The sequence below is a fragment of the Sinocyclocheilus rhinocerous genome, unplaced genomic scaffold (genome assembly GCF_001515625.1).
Source record: "Sinocyclocheilus rhinocerous isolate Xijiao unplaced genomic scaffold, SAMN03320098_v1.1 scaffold282, whole genome shotgun sequence".
Lineage (NCBI taxonomy): Eukaryota > Metazoa > Chordata > Actinopteri > Cypriniformes > Cyprinidae > Sinocyclocheilus > Sinocyclocheilus rhinocerous.
In genome coordinates, this window is record NW_015626046.1 from 187,935 (window position 1) to 210,211 (window position 22,277).

General features: G+C 37.5%; 4 protein-coding genes and 1 pseudogene across 4 annotated transcripts in view; 3 read left to right on the plus strand and 2 right to left on the minus strand.

Annotated features, from left to right (window-relative positions):
• upk1a (uroplakin 1a) overlaps positions 1 to 771 on the minus strand; it is a 5,674-nt gene extending 4,903 nt beyond the window's left edge. Inside the window, exons 1-2 of the mRNA XM_016514233.1 lie at positions 707 to 771; positions 408 to 510 (exon numbers count right to left, since the gene is read on the minus strand). Coding sequence (XP_016369719.1) covers positions 408 to 470 — 63 coding nt within the window. The 5' untranslated portion in view covers positions 471 to 510; positions 707 to 771. The remainder of the gene's footprint in view (positions 1 to 407; positions 511 to 706) is intronic.
• Positions 772 to 2,473: 1,702 nt separating this feature from the next.
• Positions 2,474 to 5,157, plus strand: LOC107709755 (uncharacterized). Its single transcript, XM_016514365.1, has 2 exons — positions 2,474 to 3,420; positions 4,392 to 5,157. Exons 1-2 carry the CDS (start codon positions 2,474 to 2,476, stop codon positions 5,155 to 5,157), a joined length of 1,713 nt encoding a protein of 570 aa, XP_016369851.1.
• An 809-nt stretch (positions 5,158 to 5,966) lies between these two features.
• Positions 5,967 to 9,907, plus strand: LOC107709664 (protein FAM83A-like; annotated as a pseudogene).
• Positions 9,908 to 9,975: 68 nt separating this feature from the next.
• On the minus strand, positions 9,976 to 12,871 carry LOC107709702 (uncharacterized protein C8orf76 homolog). Its single transcript, XM_016514294.1, has 6 exons — positions 12,743 to 12,871; positions 12,020 to 12,115; positions 11,798 to 11,941; positions 11,434 to 11,720; positions 11,285 to 11,324; positions 9,976 to 10,247 (listed from the first exon to the last, which is right to left on the minus strand). The coding sequence occupies exons 1-6, from the start codon at positions 12,845 to 12,847 to the stop codon at positions 10,068 to 10,070; spliced, it is 852 nt and encodes a 283-aa protein (XP_016369780.1). The 5' UTR covers positions 12,848 to 12,871; the 3' UTR covers positions 9,976 to 10,067.
• An 842-nt stretch (positions 12,872 to 13,713) lies between these two features.
• dcaf13 (ddb1 and cul4 associated factor 13) lies at positions 13,714 to 21,350 on the plus strand. The gene is made up of 11 exons (XM_016514259.1): positions 13,714 to 13,920; positions 14,000 to 14,199; positions 14,479 to 14,586; positions 14,701 to 14,790; positions 15,555 to 15,710; positions 15,883 to 15,960; positions 16,040 to 16,122; positions 16,209 to 16,373; positions 17,297 to 17,432; positions 20,400 to 20,563; positions 20,997 to 21,350. The coding sequence occupies exons 1-11, from the start codon at positions 13,851 to 13,853 to the stop codon at positions 21,082 to 21,084; spliced, it is 1,338 nt and encodes a 445-aa protein (XP_016369745.1). The 5' UTR covers positions 13,714 to 13,850; the 3' UTR covers positions 21,085 to 21,350.
• The last annotated feature ends 927 nt before the right edge of the window (positions 21,351 to 22,277 follow it).

Sequence of the window (22,277 nt, forward strand, 5' to 3'; positions counted from 1 at the left end):
ACTTCATTTGGACAACTTTAAAGGCGATTTTCACAGTATTTGGATTTTTTTGCACCCACAGCTTCCAGATGTTCAAATAGTTGTATCTCGGCCAAATATTGTCCTATAATAACCATACATCAATGGAAGGCTTATTTATTCAGCTTTCAAATGATGTATAAATCTCAATTTCAAAAAATTGACCCTTATGACTGGTTTTGTGGTCCAGGGTCACATATGTCAGTGCCCTTGTTTTGTCTCAATATGCACACCAGAAATGTTTTTTTTTTCCTAAATAACATTTATAAAAATTACTTAAATGTCGTAATTGAGCTATGGCCTAATCCTGGTTTAGTCTAAGCCCTGTCTGTGAAACCAGGCCTTTACAACAGAAACATAATCTATGTATTATTTCGTTTCAGACTTACAGCAGCGATTGCATTCAGAGCAATAACTACAAACATCAAACATGTCAAGGTTCCTGCTCCCATGGCTGTAGTGTGTTTGTCTGTCTGGCCTCGTCACACTTTCCTGAAGAAAAATACTCAAGATTATTTATAAGGTAACGGTCTGATCTGTGGTCACTGAGAAATAAAAAATAAAAAAAAGATTACAGTATAGATTATAAAGATAATAAATCCAAAACCAAACACATAAGCAAATCAAAGTGGACTAATATGCTGTTAAAAATAATCAAATAGAAAAAAGTAGCTGCTCAGGGACCCACCTGTTCCAGTCTGAGACTGCACCTGCTTTACCTCTACCTGTCTGTATTCGGTTCATTTACTTTTGTGGACACTTTCATGACGTCAAACTTGTTTGTTGTGGGTTTTTTTTTTTGGTTATACAGGCCACATGAGATGGGATGGGCAACTTCACTCCCTGTGTTTTCACCACCAAGTACTTTCAGTTATTCCAGATGACATTTTATTGAAATGATTACGAAATTAATCTAGGAGTGTCTATATTAAGGAAAACGGTGACAGTTGCCATTGCTATTTCAAAAACATTTCAATTTACGTGTGAACAATGTATACAAATAGTGGTCCAAGCCACTCAAAGTAGGATTTATATTTTAAAAAACCTTTAAGTCATGTCTGTAGAAATCAAATACTGACATGGCTTCATTTATTGTATTGAATATATATTTAAAATATTTATAAAGGCTTTTTAAATTAAAATTCTTACCTTGGAGTACTGTTTTTGTATGACATCTAAATTTACCTGTTGCTCTTGTGCTCAGGGAGAAATGCTGACCTCTGTTGGAGAATCACATCATATACAACAGCATATAAGGTGAATTCATAAATGCCACAACATTTTCCTTATTAGTAGTAGTACTGACTAAGGTAAGCATCACTGTAACTATTTCTAATACGTAGTGTTGAACAAATCCGAGTCATCCAATGAACCAAAGCACAATTAAGACTTGATAATGATCTTGTTTGAATTGGGCCAGTAAGCAACCATCCAGAAATTCCTAGCAACCACATAGCATCATACTAAAAATACTCAAAACACCTTATTATCTGCTTAACAATGTGCTGAAATGCTCTAAACACTTTGGCAACCACATAGCAATGTGCTTGAAAACACGATTAAAAAACGTAAATATGGTGGGAATCTTTGCATGGACAAGCGTCACTCACAATTTTAAAAAAAAGGTATTGTTATTTTTTATCTTTGGTGGTGAACAGGGTTGCCAGGTTTTCACAAGAAACCCGGCCCAATTGCTACTCAAAACTAGCCCAATCGCGTTTTGAGGGAGTCCCCAGTTAAAAATCACATTCCGGGGGTAAAATACACGTTTTTTTTGGCTGGGTTCCCCTACTAAAATTCGCATTCCAGGGGATAAATATCATGTTATTGGAGTCGCTTCAACCCGCGGACATGAAAAAAACCCCGCGGCAACAGTGTTAAAGTAGCCCAATTCCACGGGAAAACCGCGGACTTGGCAACACTGGTGGTGAAATAACATGTGTAGAGTTATAAAGACTTGAAAATGTGTGGTGTGGATGTGAATTCTACCTCTCCTGAAACTTTTCTGTATGCTAGTTTTTAAACACAAAATTCCGAATTTCACAAATGAAGTAACTATTAAAAAAAAAAAACAGTGGGAAAAAATGGGTTAAATGGAATTAAGTACACCATGATGCTTTAACAAACTTAAACGCCCTGAGAACTGTTTACAATGTCATCTAGAAACCTTGTCAAACAAAGTGTTGACTTTAGCACAGCTGACTGTCCCGCAAACACACTCATCCAGGAGGACTTAAGGACGGAGGACGCACTTTTGCAGCTTATTGTTGCTCGAGAACAGGTGAGCATTGATTATTGTATTGTGTTCTGTTGACCATATTTTATCTGTGAACACTGTTTGTCAAATTCAATCATTAGGCCTGTATACCACTGGTGTTAGCAGTAGGTACACAGTGTAGCTAGTGTAAGCTGTATTATGAAATGTTTTTTTTTTTGTTTCAAGGTACAATTGAAGATGGAAAAAAAACTTTCAGATGAAAAATTAAAATGTATGCTCGCCCCTTGGAGGTTTTCCCTCAGGGCACCTGGATTTGAAAACAGGCTGGTGACGGCTCTACAACTGTTTGAGCGTTTCCCTTTAGACATAGCTGTGACTGGAGGAACACCGGAGGCTAATGCTCAGCTTGCTTCTGCAATCTGTGGGCCGGGTGAGGAAATTGAAGAGGAGGAATGGGAAGCTGATGATGAAGGTGATGAGGAGGAAGAAACAGATGAGGAAGAAGAAGCAGAAGACTGGGAGGAAGATGAAAGTGCAGATGAGGAACATAGTATAAAGTCTAAGTTAAATACTAATCACCAGAGCAGCAGCAGGACGAAACGTGTTCGGATAGCAGAGCATGCAGAATATATAGGGAGAGGCATTCCTGATTTTGACTCTGTGATTTTACACCGTCAAATCCCAAATGTTCGTGTGTGGACTGTGCAGGGCCATCCAACCTCAAATTCCATTATTAACCAGACCAACCAGCAGTATGACTCCACACGCTATGATGTTCTAGTGGTTCTCACTACAGAACGGCACAAGGAGGACCACATGTGGCTCAAAATGGAATTGCATGGCAGAGATCAGGATTTTTTTCTGGTTCAAGCTGAGCGGGACTGGGACGTGGTCGAGGAGAAGCCTACAGGGCCGTGCATGACCTGTGCCTGGGAACGAATGAGAGCTCGCAAACTGGAGTTGCAAAAGAGAAGTAAGGAAGTATTTGGAGAGACGGCCGATTCAGAAGCAGACAGCAAGAATGCTTCAAACGCATCCCAAGTTCCAGAGTTTGTGAAGATGAAGGATGTCGCCAAGGTGCTTGCTGAAGCCCTGCCTGAGCTTCGGAAGAAGGCTTTTAGTCAGTTTCTGGTGGTGATTACAAAGGAACTTCGGATTCCTAAATTACTGTCTGATGACACACAGTAAGTCAGCTTCTTTGTGTTTTGAAATGTTTGATATTACTCAAACTTGATTTACATTTGAACCTCACTGAAATAACAGCCATTGCTGGTTACACATGTCCTGGGGTCAACATGTTCATTGGTCCTGGAAGAGCAATCCTGTCAAAAAAATAAGTTCTAACCCAATCCCTACCCCTAATCCAAACCCAACCTTAAAATAACCTAACCCTTAAACTAGAGGCAAAAGGTGGGCTGATAATAATGGTGTTCAATGGAACAACAGCCCTAAATTCTAATCCAATCCCTACCATTAATCCAAACCTAACCATAACCTAACCCGGGGTTGTCCAGTCCTGCTTCTGGCCAATGTCCTGTAGAGATTAGTTCCAACCTGCTCCAATACATCTGCCTGAATGTTTCTAGTAGAGGTCTTGAAGACCTTGATTAGCTGGTTTATTTGTGTTTAGTTAGGATGGAGACTAAATTCTGCAGGACAGTGTCCTTCCAAAAGCAGGATTGGACACCCCTGACCTAACCCTTATACTAGCGGGAAAAGATACTTTAGGTTGATAAGAAATCCCCTAACCCTAATGTTAGCCCTAACCATAAAATCTGATTGGTTGTTAGTAATGTTGTTCTAGGACCAACAAGGATGTGGACCCAGAAGCATGCTTAACTCAGTGTTCAGTTGCTGGAAACCATGTTGTGTTTTGGACATTGGTCCCCAATTTGGGATGCCGGTGTGCTTGTGTCCTTACTAGGCTGATTAACTTGCTTAACTAGCTAGTTATTTTGCTCATTAGGAAGTCTATGTTGATCCACTAGCTTAGTTTTGTTGTTAACAAGCACTAACTGGCATAAAAACAGTATGAACTAGCATGAAAATCCATTGTTCATGAAGCTTTATGGCATTGAATCTGGGTCAGGGCAGACCTTATATTTTCTTACAGCATCTACATTTATCTAACAAATTGGCTACATTTGCTTCTCAGGTTTGTGGTCTCAACTGCTTTAAGGTCGAGGAAGATAAACCAGGATGATCTTGATCAGATCACCAAGCTCTCGCAGCCGAGAGATCTCACAGACAATCCTTCCAAGCTTCAGGCCATCCTTGCAGCTCTTGATCACTTCCGGCTGGATATCGGTGTGCTGGGTGAGACGGGCTGTGGCAGCTCCAGCTTGGTCAATGCCCTCTTGGGCCTGGAGAATGGTGATGAACGAGCTGCCTCAACCGGTGTTATTGAAATAACCAAAGAGGCTGTGAAGTATCCCTTTCCCTCCCCCAACGTCTGTCTTTGGGACCTTCCTGGGATTGGAAAAATAAGTGATCTTGGCAGCCTGTCGTGTGCTTCCAGCTCTTCTGAATCTCAACGCATAACATCTGCACTCTCTTTGTGTGATGTATACATACTGGTGTCTCCTTTGAGGCTTAGATTGGGAGCCATACAGTTGCTGCAGCAAGCATCCTCCCTAGGGAAAGAATGTTACCTGGTGCTTTCCATGGCAGACTTGATTGAGGAAAAATCCACTGTAGAGGTGAGGCAATGGACTGAGGAAGTCTTGGGTAAACTGGGTCTCCAGCAGAGCTTTTTTCTGGTGTCTGCTCATCATCCAGAAACCTTGGACTTACCCAAGCTAAAGGAGACGATGAATGCAGCCTTTCCGAGTCATAAGAGAGTTGCTCTTGCCAGATACGCAGCAAAGCAACTGGACGGAGATGTATTCTGGAAAAGATCAGATTCTTGCAAATTTATGTAAATAATTAAAAAAGGGTATATTCTCATACTCAAGCATGTTTTATTAGGGAGGGATTTCTGTTTGTTTAACTGCTCATCACTCTCCAAATATAGTTCATCCCTATATGAGAACCACTCTAGTCAGATGCAGTGTATTAGCTAGTGACTAAAGCCTTTTTTGTACGTGATGTTTATTATTATTTGTCACTTTTTTTAAATTTTCAGGCTACCCATATCTTCCTGAATTCTTTTGTTCAGACATAATCGTGAATGTACATTTACCCATTTAGATTTTTTTCTTTAGAATAAATTCTTGCGTGCCACCATATTTGCAAAACATGCAATATTTCATGCAATTAGGCGAAGGTCTAAATATTGTAACCTTTTGCAAGCTATGATAGTGCGGTGTATTTTTTCTTCTCTGTTCATGATTAATTTGGTTGAAAAATAAGCCAATAATTTTGGTATTTACACTTGATATTTACATTTTCTGATGTGATAAGTGGTGTTTGCCCGTGCAAAACTTCCCACCACAATGTTAGGGTTGCTAGAGTGTTGCTGTGCAGTCACCGAGGCATTCAGAGTGTTTTAGTGAGTTGCTAATGTATGTGGTTGCTACGGTGTTTTCGATGGTTGCTTAGTGGTTGTATGTTGGCCCAAATCAAAAGGGCTCTCCCCTAAGTCTCTATGATATTCAGTTCTTTCTTCAATAAGCCGCATGGTTTGATGTAAAATGTAGCACAAATGGTGTGGGAAAATGTATGCTGAAGTTTATACTTAGGGTTTGTAGTTTAGTATGACTTATCAAATTTTCACTTTCACTACCACAAGTATTCGATCTACAAAGCCAGTAAGAATTTACATTAAGCAGGTGTGTCAGGAAACAGGAACCAGTCTATTGGTTCCTAGTGAAGCATGGGTGAAGTGAATCTGACGTCCGTATCTTCATCCATGCCACTCACACCATTTCATTTCTGTGATGGAAAACATGGGAGCTGCAGTCTAATTATTCACTCAACACCTCACCTATTAACCACACGACCCCACCCTCCAGTGCCTCTGGGTGAAGCCATCTGTGAACGTTAGTTACTCCGCTTTGTCCAGAGAGGAGCCACAAACCACTTTCCTCAAAGCCATAGGGCAGCACTAACATTCAATTTTAAACTCACCCATCATGAAAACATGACAGATTGGTTCAGAAATGCTCAGTGTGCCGTGAAACGCCTGCACTGCTGATGAAAAGACGCACAGTGCATGAACATCTCGCAGCATTATTTGTGAACATTTGATGATCACCTTGGGGACATTGGCTGTTGCACCACACGGTGTTTGTATGGATAACCGTTTGGCCTTAAGCATGAAAGACGACTAAAAATGTAAGCTGAATGAGCAAGAGTCAACCAGTCATCTGTCAGCTGAAGACTTGTATGCAAACAACATGAACCTTGTAAGTAATGGATTGTCAGTGCAGTGTTACTTGATGCCAAAGCTGATGGGAAAAATGAAAAGAAGAGTTCGGGAGATGAGAAACCCAAATGCTATGGTGTCTTCAGTGGATCTGAGTCACAACGAGAGCACACGACTGGCTATGGACGCTCTCTTGGACAGAGGGACTGATGGATACCAGGAAGTGCTGATCAAAGAGTAATGAAGCAAACTTTCTGTCAGCGCAGGAGAAAACGTACATCTTAAACAACATTAAAAAGCCTCTCACTGACCGTGAAGAGGCAGACAGTGATGAAGAGATTTCCAGTTCTCCATCAGTTTCTTCTGAGACATACTTTCCTGCGGTCACAGAGAGTGAGCCTCCACTTCTTGATTACGGCTGGCCGGTGGCTGACTGGAGTTACCATCTGCAGGGGATTCCTAGTGTGGAAGTGTTCTTCCACTCAGTCAGATCCTTTTCCATGAAAGACCTGCTGCGGGAACTGATCAGGCAAGCAACTGAAGTAAGAACCTGTCATTTGATAGTGACATTTTTAGATTGTTTACTGCCATTATTGTTTCAAATATCGCTTTTGTGATGCTAGAAAGATGCACATGCAATTGCAAACAGCACTTTCCATGAAGACGGAAACACTTTGGTGCCACACAACTTTTTTATCTTTAAGTATTGGTGGAACAAATTGAACAGTTTGTCATCCAATTATTTTATAGCATAATTATTTGTTTTTATTCATATTAAGTAAAATTTCACATTTAATGTGTTCAATGTGTTTCTTGATGTTGGTTTGTAATAATTTGCGAAATTTGTGAAAATTCTTAAAGTAAATCCTATACCAGTTTTTTTTCAGTGCTGAGTGCAATAGTGTCAGCTCAGTTCAGTTCAATATTAATATTAATTTATATCTGTTTAATTTTGATAATTATGTTTATTGGTAGAAATTGTACTACAAACACGCACAGACAAAAGAAAAAAAAAGGCTTTTAAAATGTATGTCCCAAGTTTTGATAACAGAGTTGCAAAATTAGTTTTTTTTTTTTAAGCTAGATTAAATTGATTATTACGTTTTAAATATGGTTATTTTTCTTACAAAAACGTATCGATTCGCTACAGGAGGCCTTTGTTCACCCCCCGGAGCCGTGTGAGACACTTTTTTTTTAATGGATGGGCGCTTTTTATTTCACTTCTTTTGGACTGAAGCACTGCAACACCCGCTGACTGCAATGATAGAGCTTGGAATAGCCAGGACAATTTTTTATATAACTCCGACTGGATTCATCTGAAAGAAGAAAGTCATATACACCTAGGATGCCTCGGGCAAAACACAGCCTAATTTTCATTTTTGGGTGAACTAACCCTTTAAGCACCTCCTTTTATTTGTTTAAAATGGAAAAAAAAATAATAATAAATTTGCAGGTCCTATTTTGTATTCTATTTGTGGAAAGTGCCTGACATTTTTGACTGTGCAGCTGTCTAAAACACAATTTGCAATGTAACTTTTGCTCCCTAAATTCCACTCATCAAAGGTTTTGGCGATAGTTATGGACACATTCAGCGATGTGGAGATTTTCTGTGACATACTGGAGGTGACAAGAAAGCGCAATGTGTCTGTCTATCTCCTTCTGGACCACACCAATATACAGCTGTTCCAGGACATGTGTGAAAATGTAAAAATCAACAAGTCTCATCTTACTGTAAGTTATTCTGTTCTTTTAACTGACTTCACTGACAATACATGAAATGTGTTGCTGCTGGCAAAATAAGTTTAGGGATTAGAGGCCTGATATTTATATTTAATAGGCACTGTTAAAACTCTAGCTTTTGGTTTAATATAATAAATGTCATTTCAATATATGTAACACGCTTTTTTCATCATGACATCATATTTCTGTTAGTTCGGTTATATCATGAAACGAAAAAGATGTGGATGAATTCTTTATATTTATTGCCAATGTGCTTATGTTTACTTCTTTATCTCTTCATACAGAGAATGTCCATTCGTAGCGTTCAAGGTCAAACATACTGTGCCAAATCGGGCAGAAAGTTCACTGGACAGATGAAAGAGAAATTCATCATTGTGGACTGCAAAAAAGTGCTGGTTGGCTCATACAGGTACTGAATAATCTGAACGCTCAAATGTCTCATCAGTACTGACATGCATTACTAATTGACTATTTAAACAGCTCCTTGAAGGAAGCACTATATTTATATTAACCTGTATTCATCAAACATTGTTTTTATTCTTTTCTGCAATTAACTGCTGAACGTAATCTCCATTTAAACATTTTTGTTTTCATCATTTCAGCTTTAGGTTGGCTGTCTATTGCTAAATGTTTGCAATACATTTACATTTTTGCATTTGGGAGATGCTTTTATCCAAAGCGACTGACATTGCATTAATCTAGTTTATAATTGCAGTTTTTTCTTTTAATTTTGAGAATACATTCAATACAAAAATTTACTTTTGGAAATGCATTTTTTAAAAATCGTCAGTTGTAGCATCTAAAAACACACATTTGCCCAATACATTTATATAAATTTTACCTAAAATTGTGTTGTTAAAAAAATCGATAGTTTATTTCAAGTAGCAGCTCTTTACTCTGCATTCACAGCAGTAATTGCAAAAATAATGCCGTTTTCAGACAAATTTCAAACACTCCCAACATCTTCCATTGTAGCATGGAAGCCCTCCCCAAACTCACACTGCTGGTTGAGACGATGCATTTCCATCGATTGCTTTTCCATATGGTGCTGCCATTTATGCAGAAACTTCACCTTTTACTAAGTCTCTTGTTTGAGTGTTTTTCACTGATGACTTTTACTTTGTCAGTCTCACCTGGCTATTCTGGCAGGTTCACAGAAGCTTGGCCGTACTCTGCAAAGGCAGCGGGGTTAAACCTTTCGACCTGGAGTTTTGCAGACTCTATGCCATTTCTAAACCAGTCCCAGGATTTACCTGCCACACATCAGATCCTGGTGATCTCTGCCTACCCATTGATAAACTCCAGATCCCGATGGGCCCGGCCGTAACTGCTGGAAACACTCCCGACCACCTACAACAGAAACCTCGTCAGCCCAGGAACCCGAGTTTCCCAACAACTCAAGTCCTGGCCAGACAAACCAGCTATTCAAACGTCACCACTGGACCGCAAATATCTCAATGGCTTCCACGGAGGAACACGATCCATCACCCCATTGCTTCTCAGTCCCCACATTTCAAAGATTTTAATACGAAGAGCCAAACTTGGCGTCCAAAACAGGGCAATCACATCAACAGAGGTGTTCCTGCAACTTCCCATTGGTGCTAGAGCAGGTTATTGTAATGCTTTATTAGACACTGGTGGTGGGTAGATTGTATTGGTAGATGTAGAAATGTATTTATGTATTTTAAAACATTTAACTTTATTCTGCTTTGTAACAGTAAAAGCATGTAACTCCAATAAAAAATACATTCAATTATAAAAATACAATCAATATTCATATTAGGCCTATTCAAATGTCTCCTCCAGTGGTCTGTGCATGGATAAAGCTGGAGTCTCCTCCTGCAGTTTGGTGTAGAGTTTGTTCCACCACCTGTCATCAAAGTCTTTAATATAAAGTCCTGATAAACTCTCTCCATCTTGGTTTTCCTCTCTCATCTTCTCTGGATTGAGGTCTTCTGCCATCACCTAGATCAGAATAAATGAAATCAGTTTCTAATGTGAGACCATGGATGTTCATTACAGATGTTTTGGGGAGTTGTGTGAGAGATGTGCAATTCTGTTATGTATACATTTAGAGAACTAACTAACTTTTTTGATGCACAACAATGTGTTGAAATCACATTGAAGTAGTGACTTGGCACTGCAATGGAATACTGTAACACAGTTCGTAGTCACGGGAAGGAGGAGGCGGGAACCGGCGAACATTTAAAAAAAACTTTAATAAAATAAACAAACACAAAATGAAAGTAAAGCGGCAGCCCCTCGCGGACGACTGCCGCACACAAAACGCAAAATAAAGCCCGCCCCCGCCCCTCTCGTCACAAATACTCAATCCAAAAATTAAAGTTATGTCATTATTTTTCCACCCTCTTGTTGTTTCAAACCTGTATGATTTTCTATGTGTTCAGGCACTACATTACATGTCTTCCGAGTTTGTGATGACATTAGGGTGAGTAAATAGTTACAGAATTGTCAATTTTGGGTGAAGTATTCCTTTAAATACTGATTGCACAAACAATTATTAATTGAAAGACATCAATAAAGGTGGATTTGTGTTAGTAGTCTAAGTCTGAGGTTATTCAATTTTTTGATGCCAAGGACCCCTAAATACAATGACCCCACTTTCTTAAAATCTGACATAATAAAGACAGTATATTGTTTTCTTAATTAAATAATTGAATAATAAACAACTACTGTGTGTGTGTATATTAGGGCTGCACGATAAATCGAAATGGAATCGAGATCGCGATTCGACAGAAGCTGCGATTGTCATGCGTATCTTTCAGTGAAGCACGGTTCTGTGATCAGCAGTAAATCTCCATCCAAAGGCCAGAGGGCGCTCTCGCGCTGAAACTCCAAATACGCCTCGCAGAAGAAACCCAGAAAATCGCTGCAGCTGAATAAACAGAAGATTCAACTGCTTTCATTGATTCAACGTGACTAATAAACACACGACTACGGCAAAATACGGTTTATCTGAGTTCTTATTATTATAATTTTACAAATGAGAACTGCTGAATCCGCAGGATTTCAATTAACAACCTGAAAAAAAAGAAACACAAATAAGCAAGATGAACAAACCTGGCGCTGAATTCTTCCGTTAACATCAAAGCCAGTAAATAAACATCTAGTTCTGTTGTGGCTGACATACCTTGCTCTAATCAAGCACATGATGGTCTTTAGTCGTATAATGTTATTTGTCCCCTGCTGCTTGCCGTGTTTTTCCTCAGTGCTGGATCTCTCTGGACACCTAGGAGACTCCAGGAGCCTCTGAAAGCTCAAGGCCAGATTCAGCCAGTACCACGGATGGTACGGATGAAGACAGCACAGCTGCTGCAGGCTGGAGATGCTGTTTGTCAGATCTCTGTAGTGTTCATGAACACTCAGTTCCAGCTGAAGGACGCAGGTGAGGTGGCAGGTGTTGGATACTTCTGTCCTCTGTCAGTAAAACATCATCAGCAAAAGCATACATACAAGTTGAGTTAGTAGTGGAGTAAGTAATTCAATATATTTACCAGTTTCTCACAGGCATTTAGAGCCTCTTCTTTTTTCCCCAGATGACAGCAGCATCGTGCGATCCCTTCCAGCACATCTCTCTTTACTGATATGTTTCCAGCAGGTATGAGAGAGAGGCAGGATAAATACTCATCCAGAGCCACCTGTCATTGACACAACCCACCAATCAGCTTATGAATCAGATAATAGTGAGAGATGATGGAGAATTCAGCTCTTTATACCTGATACTGTTTCTTCCTGTAGGCCAGGTCTCCTCGAAACTTAAGGGTTTTTTGTTCTTCTAATGGGTCCTCAACATTTCCATCTTCACAAAACCACTAGATATAATAAAACAAAGAAGGAAACAAAACATGGCCTGTTGGAATATGTTCCTTTATTTAATTCCTGAAAAGATACTTCAGTTTTTTGTTAGATAAGGATTTTATTTTTATTAAATATTTTAGTTAGGCCTTTTATTTTAGTTATACACACACAGACACACGCTCATTTATACATATATACAAATATTTATAAATGTATTATCATATAATACTCTTATCTATTATTTATCAATATATTCAAACACACACATCCTGCCATTTTTTATGACCGTGTGAATTCCGCAGAAACACCTGTATAATTATGCATAATTATGATGACAATTATCATCAATCATATGTAATTATAACCAAAGTTATATGTTACTTACCATCAGCACATATTTAATTTATTGATTATAATGTGGTGAAATATCACTGACTAAAACATACCATGGTATTCTCACGTAAATACTGTACATATCTAAGTATCATTAGCATTTGCTGCCATCAATAACTTACCGTAGAAATGCCATGCTTTTCTTTGAAATTAAAGTAGCATACCATGTAAATGCTGTGTAAATATACGAGCCATTTCTGTGTGGTATCGGTCGGTAGTTTGTTGTAAATGTTGAGTGTTTTACCCACCAGAGGTTCGCAGAGTTTGGGCTCGTACGCGGGAAGAGCAGCTGAGGCTCTGTTCCTCGATTCCTCAAACACAGAATCATCAAAAGTGCTGCCCAGAATCTCCATGATAAAAACACGCGTGTGAGACTCCTCTCACACAATCACGAAACGCCACAACAACCCCGCAAACATTACAGAAATGTCAAGGAATCCAATGAAAAGCAACACTTCAGTCTATTTGTACGTATATCAGAACGCAATATCCTTTCATTAGAAGACGCCGCTACTGAACCCAATGAGACATAAACTTTCACGCCTCTAGGGGCCCCACTGTGGCTCAAAAAGCCCAGTCCTCTTTTGAGCAGCATCCGATTTTTGCCTTACTGGAAATGGAGACATTTGTATTGTAAGAAAAAGAATCGTTAATAGCGATTAATTTAAAGTGATTTTAAATTCGCTTCTTAAAACCGGTTATTTCTCCATCTAAAGACCGTGATTGATTGGTCCATCGAGGTCCATTCTGTTACAACGCTGAGAAAAGTATCAGGTACCACGTGACAAAGCGCCGAACTATAATCTTTACACTCTGATAATGGTATTGAGGTAAATGTAGTATTTTAACTAATGAATTGATAAAATATGTAATACGTTGTTTTTTTTAAACTCCGCTACGCCCTACAGTATTTTTATTTATGTATTACATAGTTTCATTTCGCTTTCAAAAACAATAAATATATACTTCTGTTAAACATTTAAATAATATAATACATTAATACATTTCCTTCTGTGAAAATGAAAACTGGCAAGTAACAGCAGAGCAACAGTACACGATTAATAATAAAACAATAACTCTTTTTTGTTCACTAAAGCTTTAACAGCCAAATAATTCATCATTAAAACAACAATGGAAAAAAGAAGCAAATATTTATTAAGAAAGTTACTAGTTTAAAAAAAAACACTTATTTCTGCTGATTGCCATTCTTCCAAATTGTATCTCTATGCTTGCAGTACCCGGATGTGTCACGTCACATTAGTGCGCGCTACGTGATACAAACACATGGTCCGACATTTCTCTGAACGCTGCCGTTTTGGTCAAGAATTTGAGTGTTTAGTTTTATAAACCGCTGGAATGAAAGTTAAAGTGCTTTGTAGAAACCCGGACGATTATGTTCGAGAGACGACTAGAGATATACAACGAGGTATGTAAACATAAAGTCAATATGTAAAGGTTGATGTAGTAGGAAGTAATATACTAACTGTATTATATTCCCTATCTAGTGCCCAGGAACTATGACCCGACCCTGCATCCTTTTGAGGTGCCCAGGGAATACACCAGGGCCCTAAATGCCACCAAACTGGAGAGGGTGTTTGCCAAACCTTTTGTAGCTTCACTAGATGGTCACAGAGATGGCATCAGCTGCATCACCAAACACGCCAAAAGCCTTTCAACAGTCATATCTGGTGCCTGCGATGGGGAGGTAACACTTTAAAGCCTTTACTGTGCTATTTGAGTATTAAGGCCCCTTTAGAAGCTCTTTTTTAGCTTCTTTTATTGAGCATGTTTACAATACAAGAACAACACACACACGCTCAACATACAATAATACTGTAAACCACAAGACAAAGGACACAGTTAATGAACTTCAGTTATGCAATAATTTTTTCCCCCAATATGTCAAAAGAGTGTGCAAATGACCATCTAGATTCAGTATGGATGAATGAGTGGATTCATGATTTTTATTTATTTTTCCTGACAGGTGAAACTGTGGAACCTTCCTAGGCAGGAGTGTTTGAGGACCGTTCAGGCTCATGAAGGATTTGTACGAGGAATCTGTTCCCGCTTTTGTGGCACTTCCTTTTTCACGGTATTTTAATCCTGCATATTCTTCCCGTGAGGCCTTGATATGGGTGAAGGCATTCCAGTTAGCAAGTGGTTGTGCAGTTATATGATTCTGTGAAATCTTCATGTCATGCAACAGGTAGGAGATGACAAGACCATCAAACAATGGAACTTGGAGGCACCAGGATATGGAGTTCGGGAGGAACCAATTAACACGATTCTGGGGAAGGTACAGTTTCAGCTTACACATGTTATATTGAAGATTATGTATTATTATAATATGCAGAAATGGCTGCATTTATTTGGCCTAAAATACAGTAATATTGTAATACAATAATATTGTGAAATATTATTACAATTCAAAATAACAGTCTTCAGTGTCACATAATCCTTCGGAAACCATTCTAATATGCTGATTTGCAGCTCAGTTAATATATATATATATATATTTATATATATATGTATGTATGTGTATATGTATGTGTATGTGTATATATATATGTATGTATATGTGTATATGTATGTATGTATGTGTATATGTATGTTTCTTGAGGAGCAAATAAACATTATATTGATTTCTGAAGGATCATGTGACACTGAAAACTGGAGTAATGGCTGCTGAAAATTCAGCGTTTTCATCATTGAAATTAATTACATTTTAAAATATATTCCAAAACAGTTCTTTTAAATTCTAATGACGTTTCACAATATTACTGAACTAAAATGAAACATAATTACTTTAAAAAATTGAATTATTATATAAAAATCACCATTTTATATTGAATATACAATAAAAAGCAGGGGCTAATCTAAATATATTGCAATGTCAAACTAAATGTAATAACTAAATAAAAGTAATAATGTCAGTGAATAATTAGGGTATGTTTTACAGTGTTATCCACTAAATTATATTTAGTCCTATTTATAAATATGCACACACGTTTAGGGTTCTGTAAGGTTTTCAGTTTCTAACAGGCCTGATGTGTCTTGCAGGCGGTGTTCACTGGCATTGACCACCACCAGAGGGAGAGCACGTTTGTAACCTGCGGGCAGACTGTGGATATCTGGGATGAGCAGAGAAGCAGTCCCATCCGCTCCTTCAGCTGGGGTGTGGACAGCTTCAGCTGCGTCCGCTACAACCCTGTGGAGGTGATCAAATTTAATTTTAGTTTTCTTCTATGGACATTTTTCATAAAATGCATTGCTTCAAAGCAGCTTTACAATGATTAAAATATGTCAAAGCCAGTGGTGACCACCATGGGATTGATGGGAATGGCTATAATACAGCACATAATACAAACTGCCCTGTTGCCCGTTACAGACCGAACTTCTCGCTAGCTGCGCATCAGACAGAAGTATCGTCTTGTATGACACCAGAGAATCTGCACCGCTTAGAAAGGTCTGCAATATTTTAACTTTTTACCCATATGGATGAATAGTGCAATTTATGACTGTAATGAAATTACACCGTGTTTCAGGTTATTATGCAATTGAGAAGCAATACGCTTTGCTGGAACCCAATGGAAGCATATTATTTTACCTGCGCCAACGAAGACTACAAGTGAGTTCATTTTAGCATAAAACATTACATAAGAAATTAACTAAGAGTAAATAAATCATATCACCTTTTTCTGTTTTTTTCTACAGCCTTTATACTTACGATATAAGGCATCTGGATGTTCCTGTGACTGTGCACATGGATCATGTATCCGCTGTGCTGGATGTTGATTATTCACCTACAGGAAGGGAGTTTGTATCTGCCAGCTTTGACAAAACCATCCGAATCTTTCCAAAAGACAAAGGCCACAGCAGGTGAGTGTAGTGTTGAAAGACCAAGGATTGATCTCTCTCTCTCTCTCTCTCTCTCTCCAGTTTTTTAGGTGCTTTATTGGCATGACAAATGCGTTGCTGCATACAATCAAAAACAGTGCAAAGTAGTAGTGCAAAACAACATAAAGAAAGATAGAAGATAATAAAAAAAAAACAGTAATTTCTCTCTCTCTCTCTTTATAGATAGATAGATTTGCAGCCTTGGTAGCCATGAGGGAATTCTTTCAAAAGCATATACTGCTTTTAAGATTTTTTTTATGTTTTTAAAAGACATCCTTTATGCTCAATAAAGGAGTAAAAACAGTATACATTGTGAAATAATTATAAATAATATTTTCTGTTTGAGTATATTGTAAAATGTCATTTATTTTTGTAATGGCAAAACTGCCATCAGCAGCCATTACTCCTGTTTTCAGTGTAATATGATCTTTCAGAAATAATTCTAATATGCTGATTTGGTGCTCAATAATTTTTTTTAATTAATATCCATGTTGAAAACATTTTTTGCTGCTTTAATATCTTGTGGAAACTGTGGTATACTACAATTCGGAAGTCTGGTATAATCCTTTTTAAAAAGAATATATATATATTACAAAAAATACACCAAACTTGACCTTTTATATTGAAGATACAATAAAAATCAAATGCTAATCTAAATATGTTACAATGTGCAACTAAATATAATAAGTTAAAATAATGTCAGAGAATATGTTACTCGCTCAGTTAAAAATCTAAAATATGCAGCATTTATTTGAAATAGAAATGCATCCTTGCTTAATTTCTATTTCAAATAAATTGGCAAATATTTTGTTTTCTTGGAAAAAATGTGTACCAATGTATTGTTTATGTAATAAAGTAAATGGAGCACATTTGTGGCTTTCAATGTGATTTCCCACAATCCTCAGGGAGGTGTACCACACCAAACGTATGCAGCATGTCATCTGTGTGAGATGGTCCGCTGACAACAAATACGTCCTGAGCGGCTCCGACGAGATGAACATTCGGCTGTGGAAGGCCAACGCCTCGGAGAAGCTTGGACTGGTGAGTGCATGATCCCATTTCGTGTCTAAGTCAACCAGGAGGAGCTTTAACTCGGGGACTCCAGGTTTCATACCTGATTGCAGAGCTTTTAAGGGTGCTGACTTGTTGCAGATGCACTCAGGTGGTTAATAAGGGCCACATTTGGCCCTGTGGCCACCCCACAAAGCACTTAAAATGAATTACACTCACGAATCACTTTCATTAAGCATTTCTATGGCAGTGTTGCCACGGTCTGAAACCTGGCCAGGAAAAAGCTCTAGAGTTTTATGTCTCTTGTCAAAGCAACTCTTGTAACGGTGCCCTAAAGTTGCCTGCACCTATTTCATAAAGTGAAGTTTCCTTACAAGGAAATCCAGACATGTCCATAGATGTTTTTTTTTATAATGTTTTAGGCACTTTTATAGTTCATATAGTGATAAGAAAGGCTCAGTTAGTTTTGCTCGCAGTCAGAAACAGTTTAGATTAAGTCTGGACTTTTAATTCTATCTGATCTTGAAAGTTGCTGAAAAACAAGACTCTATATGTTAGGGAGCGTCAATTCAAGTCAGGGGAAAAATTTTTTATAAAACTGTGAAATGTGGTCACTAAGTAAACTTGTTTTGTAAATATACGAAGCAAAGCTTTTTGTTCTGCTGAGGCAGAGGTTGGTTCTGCTCCAGGTGAACGTTAGTTTCTTCTCCCCATCATTTCGTATCAGCTCTTGTGCATCTGATTCTCTCATGCGGCCCATGGTTGGCATGTTTTTGGCTCCCGCTGGACTTTGAGAGAGATTTATTCCGATGCTTTTCACTTAAAGAGATCAGACACTCACTGTAGTTATCAGCAGTTTGAATCGGCCAATCACTTAAAGCAGAAAAATAATGAAGACATTAAACTATCAGGCACATGAGAGTATTTAATTAAAGGAGCAGATGCTGAATCAAGAGTCTGCTGTCTGGAGAAGCTCTTTAGTCCTTAAGGAGACTGGCTTCAGTTTGGTTTGGTTTTTCTTTGCCATCTGACCGAGTGCCCATTTTACTATATTATTATGAAAATTCACTGTTTATGAGGTTGACCCTCTATGAGTGACTTTTTACAATCACAGTAACAGATTTTTGCACATTTGTCTGTTGTTTCAAAAGACGTAAATTGTGCACATTTATTTTAATCCGAAAGTCCACTTATAATGTTATACTTTCTATAGAAAATTTGATATAATTGCTACTTGCAGGCTATGTATGTTACTATAACTATTATTATATTTTTCCTTAAGCATTCCTGTAGCTTAAACAGTAGAGCATAGCGCTAACATCGCCGAGGTCATTAACTGAAAAAATGTATACATTAAATGCACTTAGGATAAAAGCGTTTACCAAATGCATAAGTGTAATTATATATATATATATATATAATATTGTATTTTTAATCAAATAAATTCAGTCTTGGTTAGCATAAAATACTTGTTTCAAAAATATTTTAAAAGAATCTTGCCAACCCCAAATGTTTGATAGTGTATATTTTATTTTAAGCTTTTTGTGTTTGAGAGAGGCTCTTTTAATGTGAATATTCCTTCTTTATTTCCAATGTGCTGTGATAACAGCTCAAGACCACTAGAGGCCAGACATTTATAATAACAGCAAGACTGCAGATCACCAGACAAATACTTATTTTTCTCCTATTCACTTAAATATATCTAAATGTAAATAAAAATGTTTTAACAATAATCAGGCGACATATACATATATACATTTATTTATTTATTTTTTCTTTAATTTATGTAAGAAAATAAAGCCTGTTTTTAGGACCGTTAGAATTATTGCATTGAGAAATTATTTACATGACAATAAAGTACATTTCTCCCCTAAATTCTTACTGTAATGTGCAAAAAAACAAGTCATCCGCAATGTTTAGGAATATTTATATATTATTATAGTTTTTAAAATTGTGAGTTAGCTTTTATATTTTAAATTTTCATTTTGTTTAATTTTTTTGTAATTTTATGTGCTATTTTTACAATTTAAATATTTGTGAAGTTTTTTTATTTTAGTTTTATTTCAGTACCTTAGCTTATTTAAGTTTTTTTTTTCAATGTTTTTTTTTCTTCTTGATTTTCATTTCAGCTTTATTTCAGTTAGATTTAGGTAACGATAACAGTAAGTACGGTAAAAGGAAAAATAAGTTGCTGCATAAGTATTTGTCTATTCTTGTGGTAGTTGTAGTCCTTATGTTGCAACTTGTTAGCAATTTTAGAAACATGATGTGTGTAAAATTAACATCTGAGGTTTGAATGTGTGTAAATTATGTTGTAGAACAAAGTGTGAATGTCTCTTCAAGTAATGTTTTTAAATCAATAAATAAAAAAAACGTTATTCTAAAATTCTATTTGAAATTCCTGAACGATCCCATGGCTGATGTGCTAATTTGCTTCTGAATTGTAGGACTACAAACGTAACAGCTCTATTATGGGATGTCTCCATGGAAACAGCAGAGTCATGTTCATTTTTTCCCCCTCATGTGAACAATGTCAAGAAATTCGTAAATAAGAGTTAACAGGCCTTCCGATTTTCCTCCCGAGCGCTCTGATGGCATCAGCAGCTATTAGATTGCCCTAAACAAATTGAATTTGAAAAAATCATTGCTTTTAATTAGAATAAAAGCCCATGGAGGGGTGTAGAGTGAGACGTGCTGAAGCCGGGGAGCTGAAGAAATTTTATGATAGAGAGATAGATGAGGAGCATTTTGCTGTGTTTTTTTTCTACTGAAAAATGTGATTTTATGTTGATTGCCAAATTAAAAAGACTTCTCAAGATGTTGCATATCTGTGCTGCCACTTTTGTATTTATGAAGTGCATTCCTAAGAAATGTATACATTAATAAAGTTTGAAAGCAGGTAGTACCCATAGTAAAATCTTTTCTACTGTTGCATAGTGTGTGTATATGTTGTCCTGCCCTAATCTTGACCAATGACACGAGTCTCATTGTTCACAGCTCTCCACCCGAGAAAAAGCTGCCGCACACTACAACAAGAAGCTGATAGAGAAATTTCAGCACCATCCACAGGTGAGACGCATCGCCCGTCACCGCCACCTGCCTGGAGACATCCTGAAGCAGAAGAGAGAGCAGCGGGAAATGAAGGAAGCCCGGCGCAGGAGGTAAGTTCCTTTCACCAGATGTTAAAAGAATAGTTGACCCAAAAATGAACAATTGCTGAACAGTTTTGGAGAAATTTAGCATTACATCACTTGCTGACTAATGGCTCCTCTGAAGTGAATGGGTGCCGTCAGAATGAGTCCAAACAGCTGATAAATACATCACAATAATCCACACGACTCTATCAATTAAAGCCCCAAAATTCATTAATTTGCTGCAAATGTAAACTTTGTGTTACATACCATAACAACATCAGTATGTTCATCTTGACTTCTTTGAAAAAACGTGGGGAAAAAATGACACATTTCAACTTTAAATCTCATTGTATCTTGTGCCATTTTGTCTCTCTTGTACTGGCAGCAAAAGGAAATGAATCCATGTTTGAGTTTGATTGGCATTCTGATTGTATGTGCTTCTGTGTTTGTGTGTTTTTAGGGAACAAAACGTCCGCAAGCACAGCAAGCCGGGGTCTGTTCCCCTGCTGACAGAAAAGGAGAAACATGTGGCGGCTGTTGTGGAGTAAGAGGATTTAAAGAGGTGCTTTTGGTGCATGGGTTTCTGTTTCTCCACACACGGACACGCTCCAATATATTCCACCCTTTTTCCTCTCTTGTACTTCCATAATAAGGTTTTTGAGTGTAAACAAGAACGGTCGGCATACTGCTGCGGATTACTACACGCATATCTAAAGAATTTTACATGGACACACAGTGATCCTGGAAATCATACTATAATTGCTGTCTTTATAATTGGTTGTAAATGAACATTAAAATCATCTTTATCTGTGAATGGTCATGTTTTCAATTTAGCCTTCACTCCAAAACCACTGAAATACATAATGAAACATTGATGTATGTGAACATGACTGGTTCCAAGGGTTTCTACAACATATTCACTATGGCACAAGTGAATGTGTTCCCATCACCTTCTACTATTACCTGTATCACTATGTGAATTAATTAACTTGTATGCACCTTGGAGCAAGGTTACCTTGTAGGTGATCTTACTGATGTTATGCGGGCTGTGTTTTAAGTCTGATGGTGAACTGCAGTAATTGCTAAGGTAAGATTGGTGAGTATCGTTGAGTCAGTTGTATCTCATATAATCTTAAATACAGCTTTAAATGCAAGCCTGATGATTTACAGTGTTTGTGTTATGTATGTAATATTTGCTAAGTTAAACCAGCGCTGTTTTCTCTTCCTGTAAAAGTCTTCATGCTTTAATAAGATATAACATTCTCTTCACCTTTTTAGCCCATAATCCTATCATCTCAATCTACTCTTTTAAAGCTCATGTACAGTCAGTGCAACCCAAAGGATGTGCGAAATCATGGGTCAGGAATGAATATACAGTAAGAAACGGGTGCTTTGAACAAAGACCTTGGTAACACTTTATAATTTTTATTGATGAGTCATTAACATTGTATAATGATAAACGGGTCATTACGTGATCTATCTCGATTTCATGTTTTATTATTTGAGAAACCATCAACTAATGAAATAAGCATTGAATTGGTAATGTTTGATATGATATTAATAACGGTCATGCTACTTTTTACTGTGGTTAAAAGCACTTGTATCATCTCATACGGAAGCAAAAATCGCCTCAATATTTAATTCATTAATTCCTATGAATTCAGCTGAAGGGAATGTTTTATTTAGCTGTAAATCGAAATGGGCAACATTGTTTAATTTAAAATCTTAAAATGTAATTGAG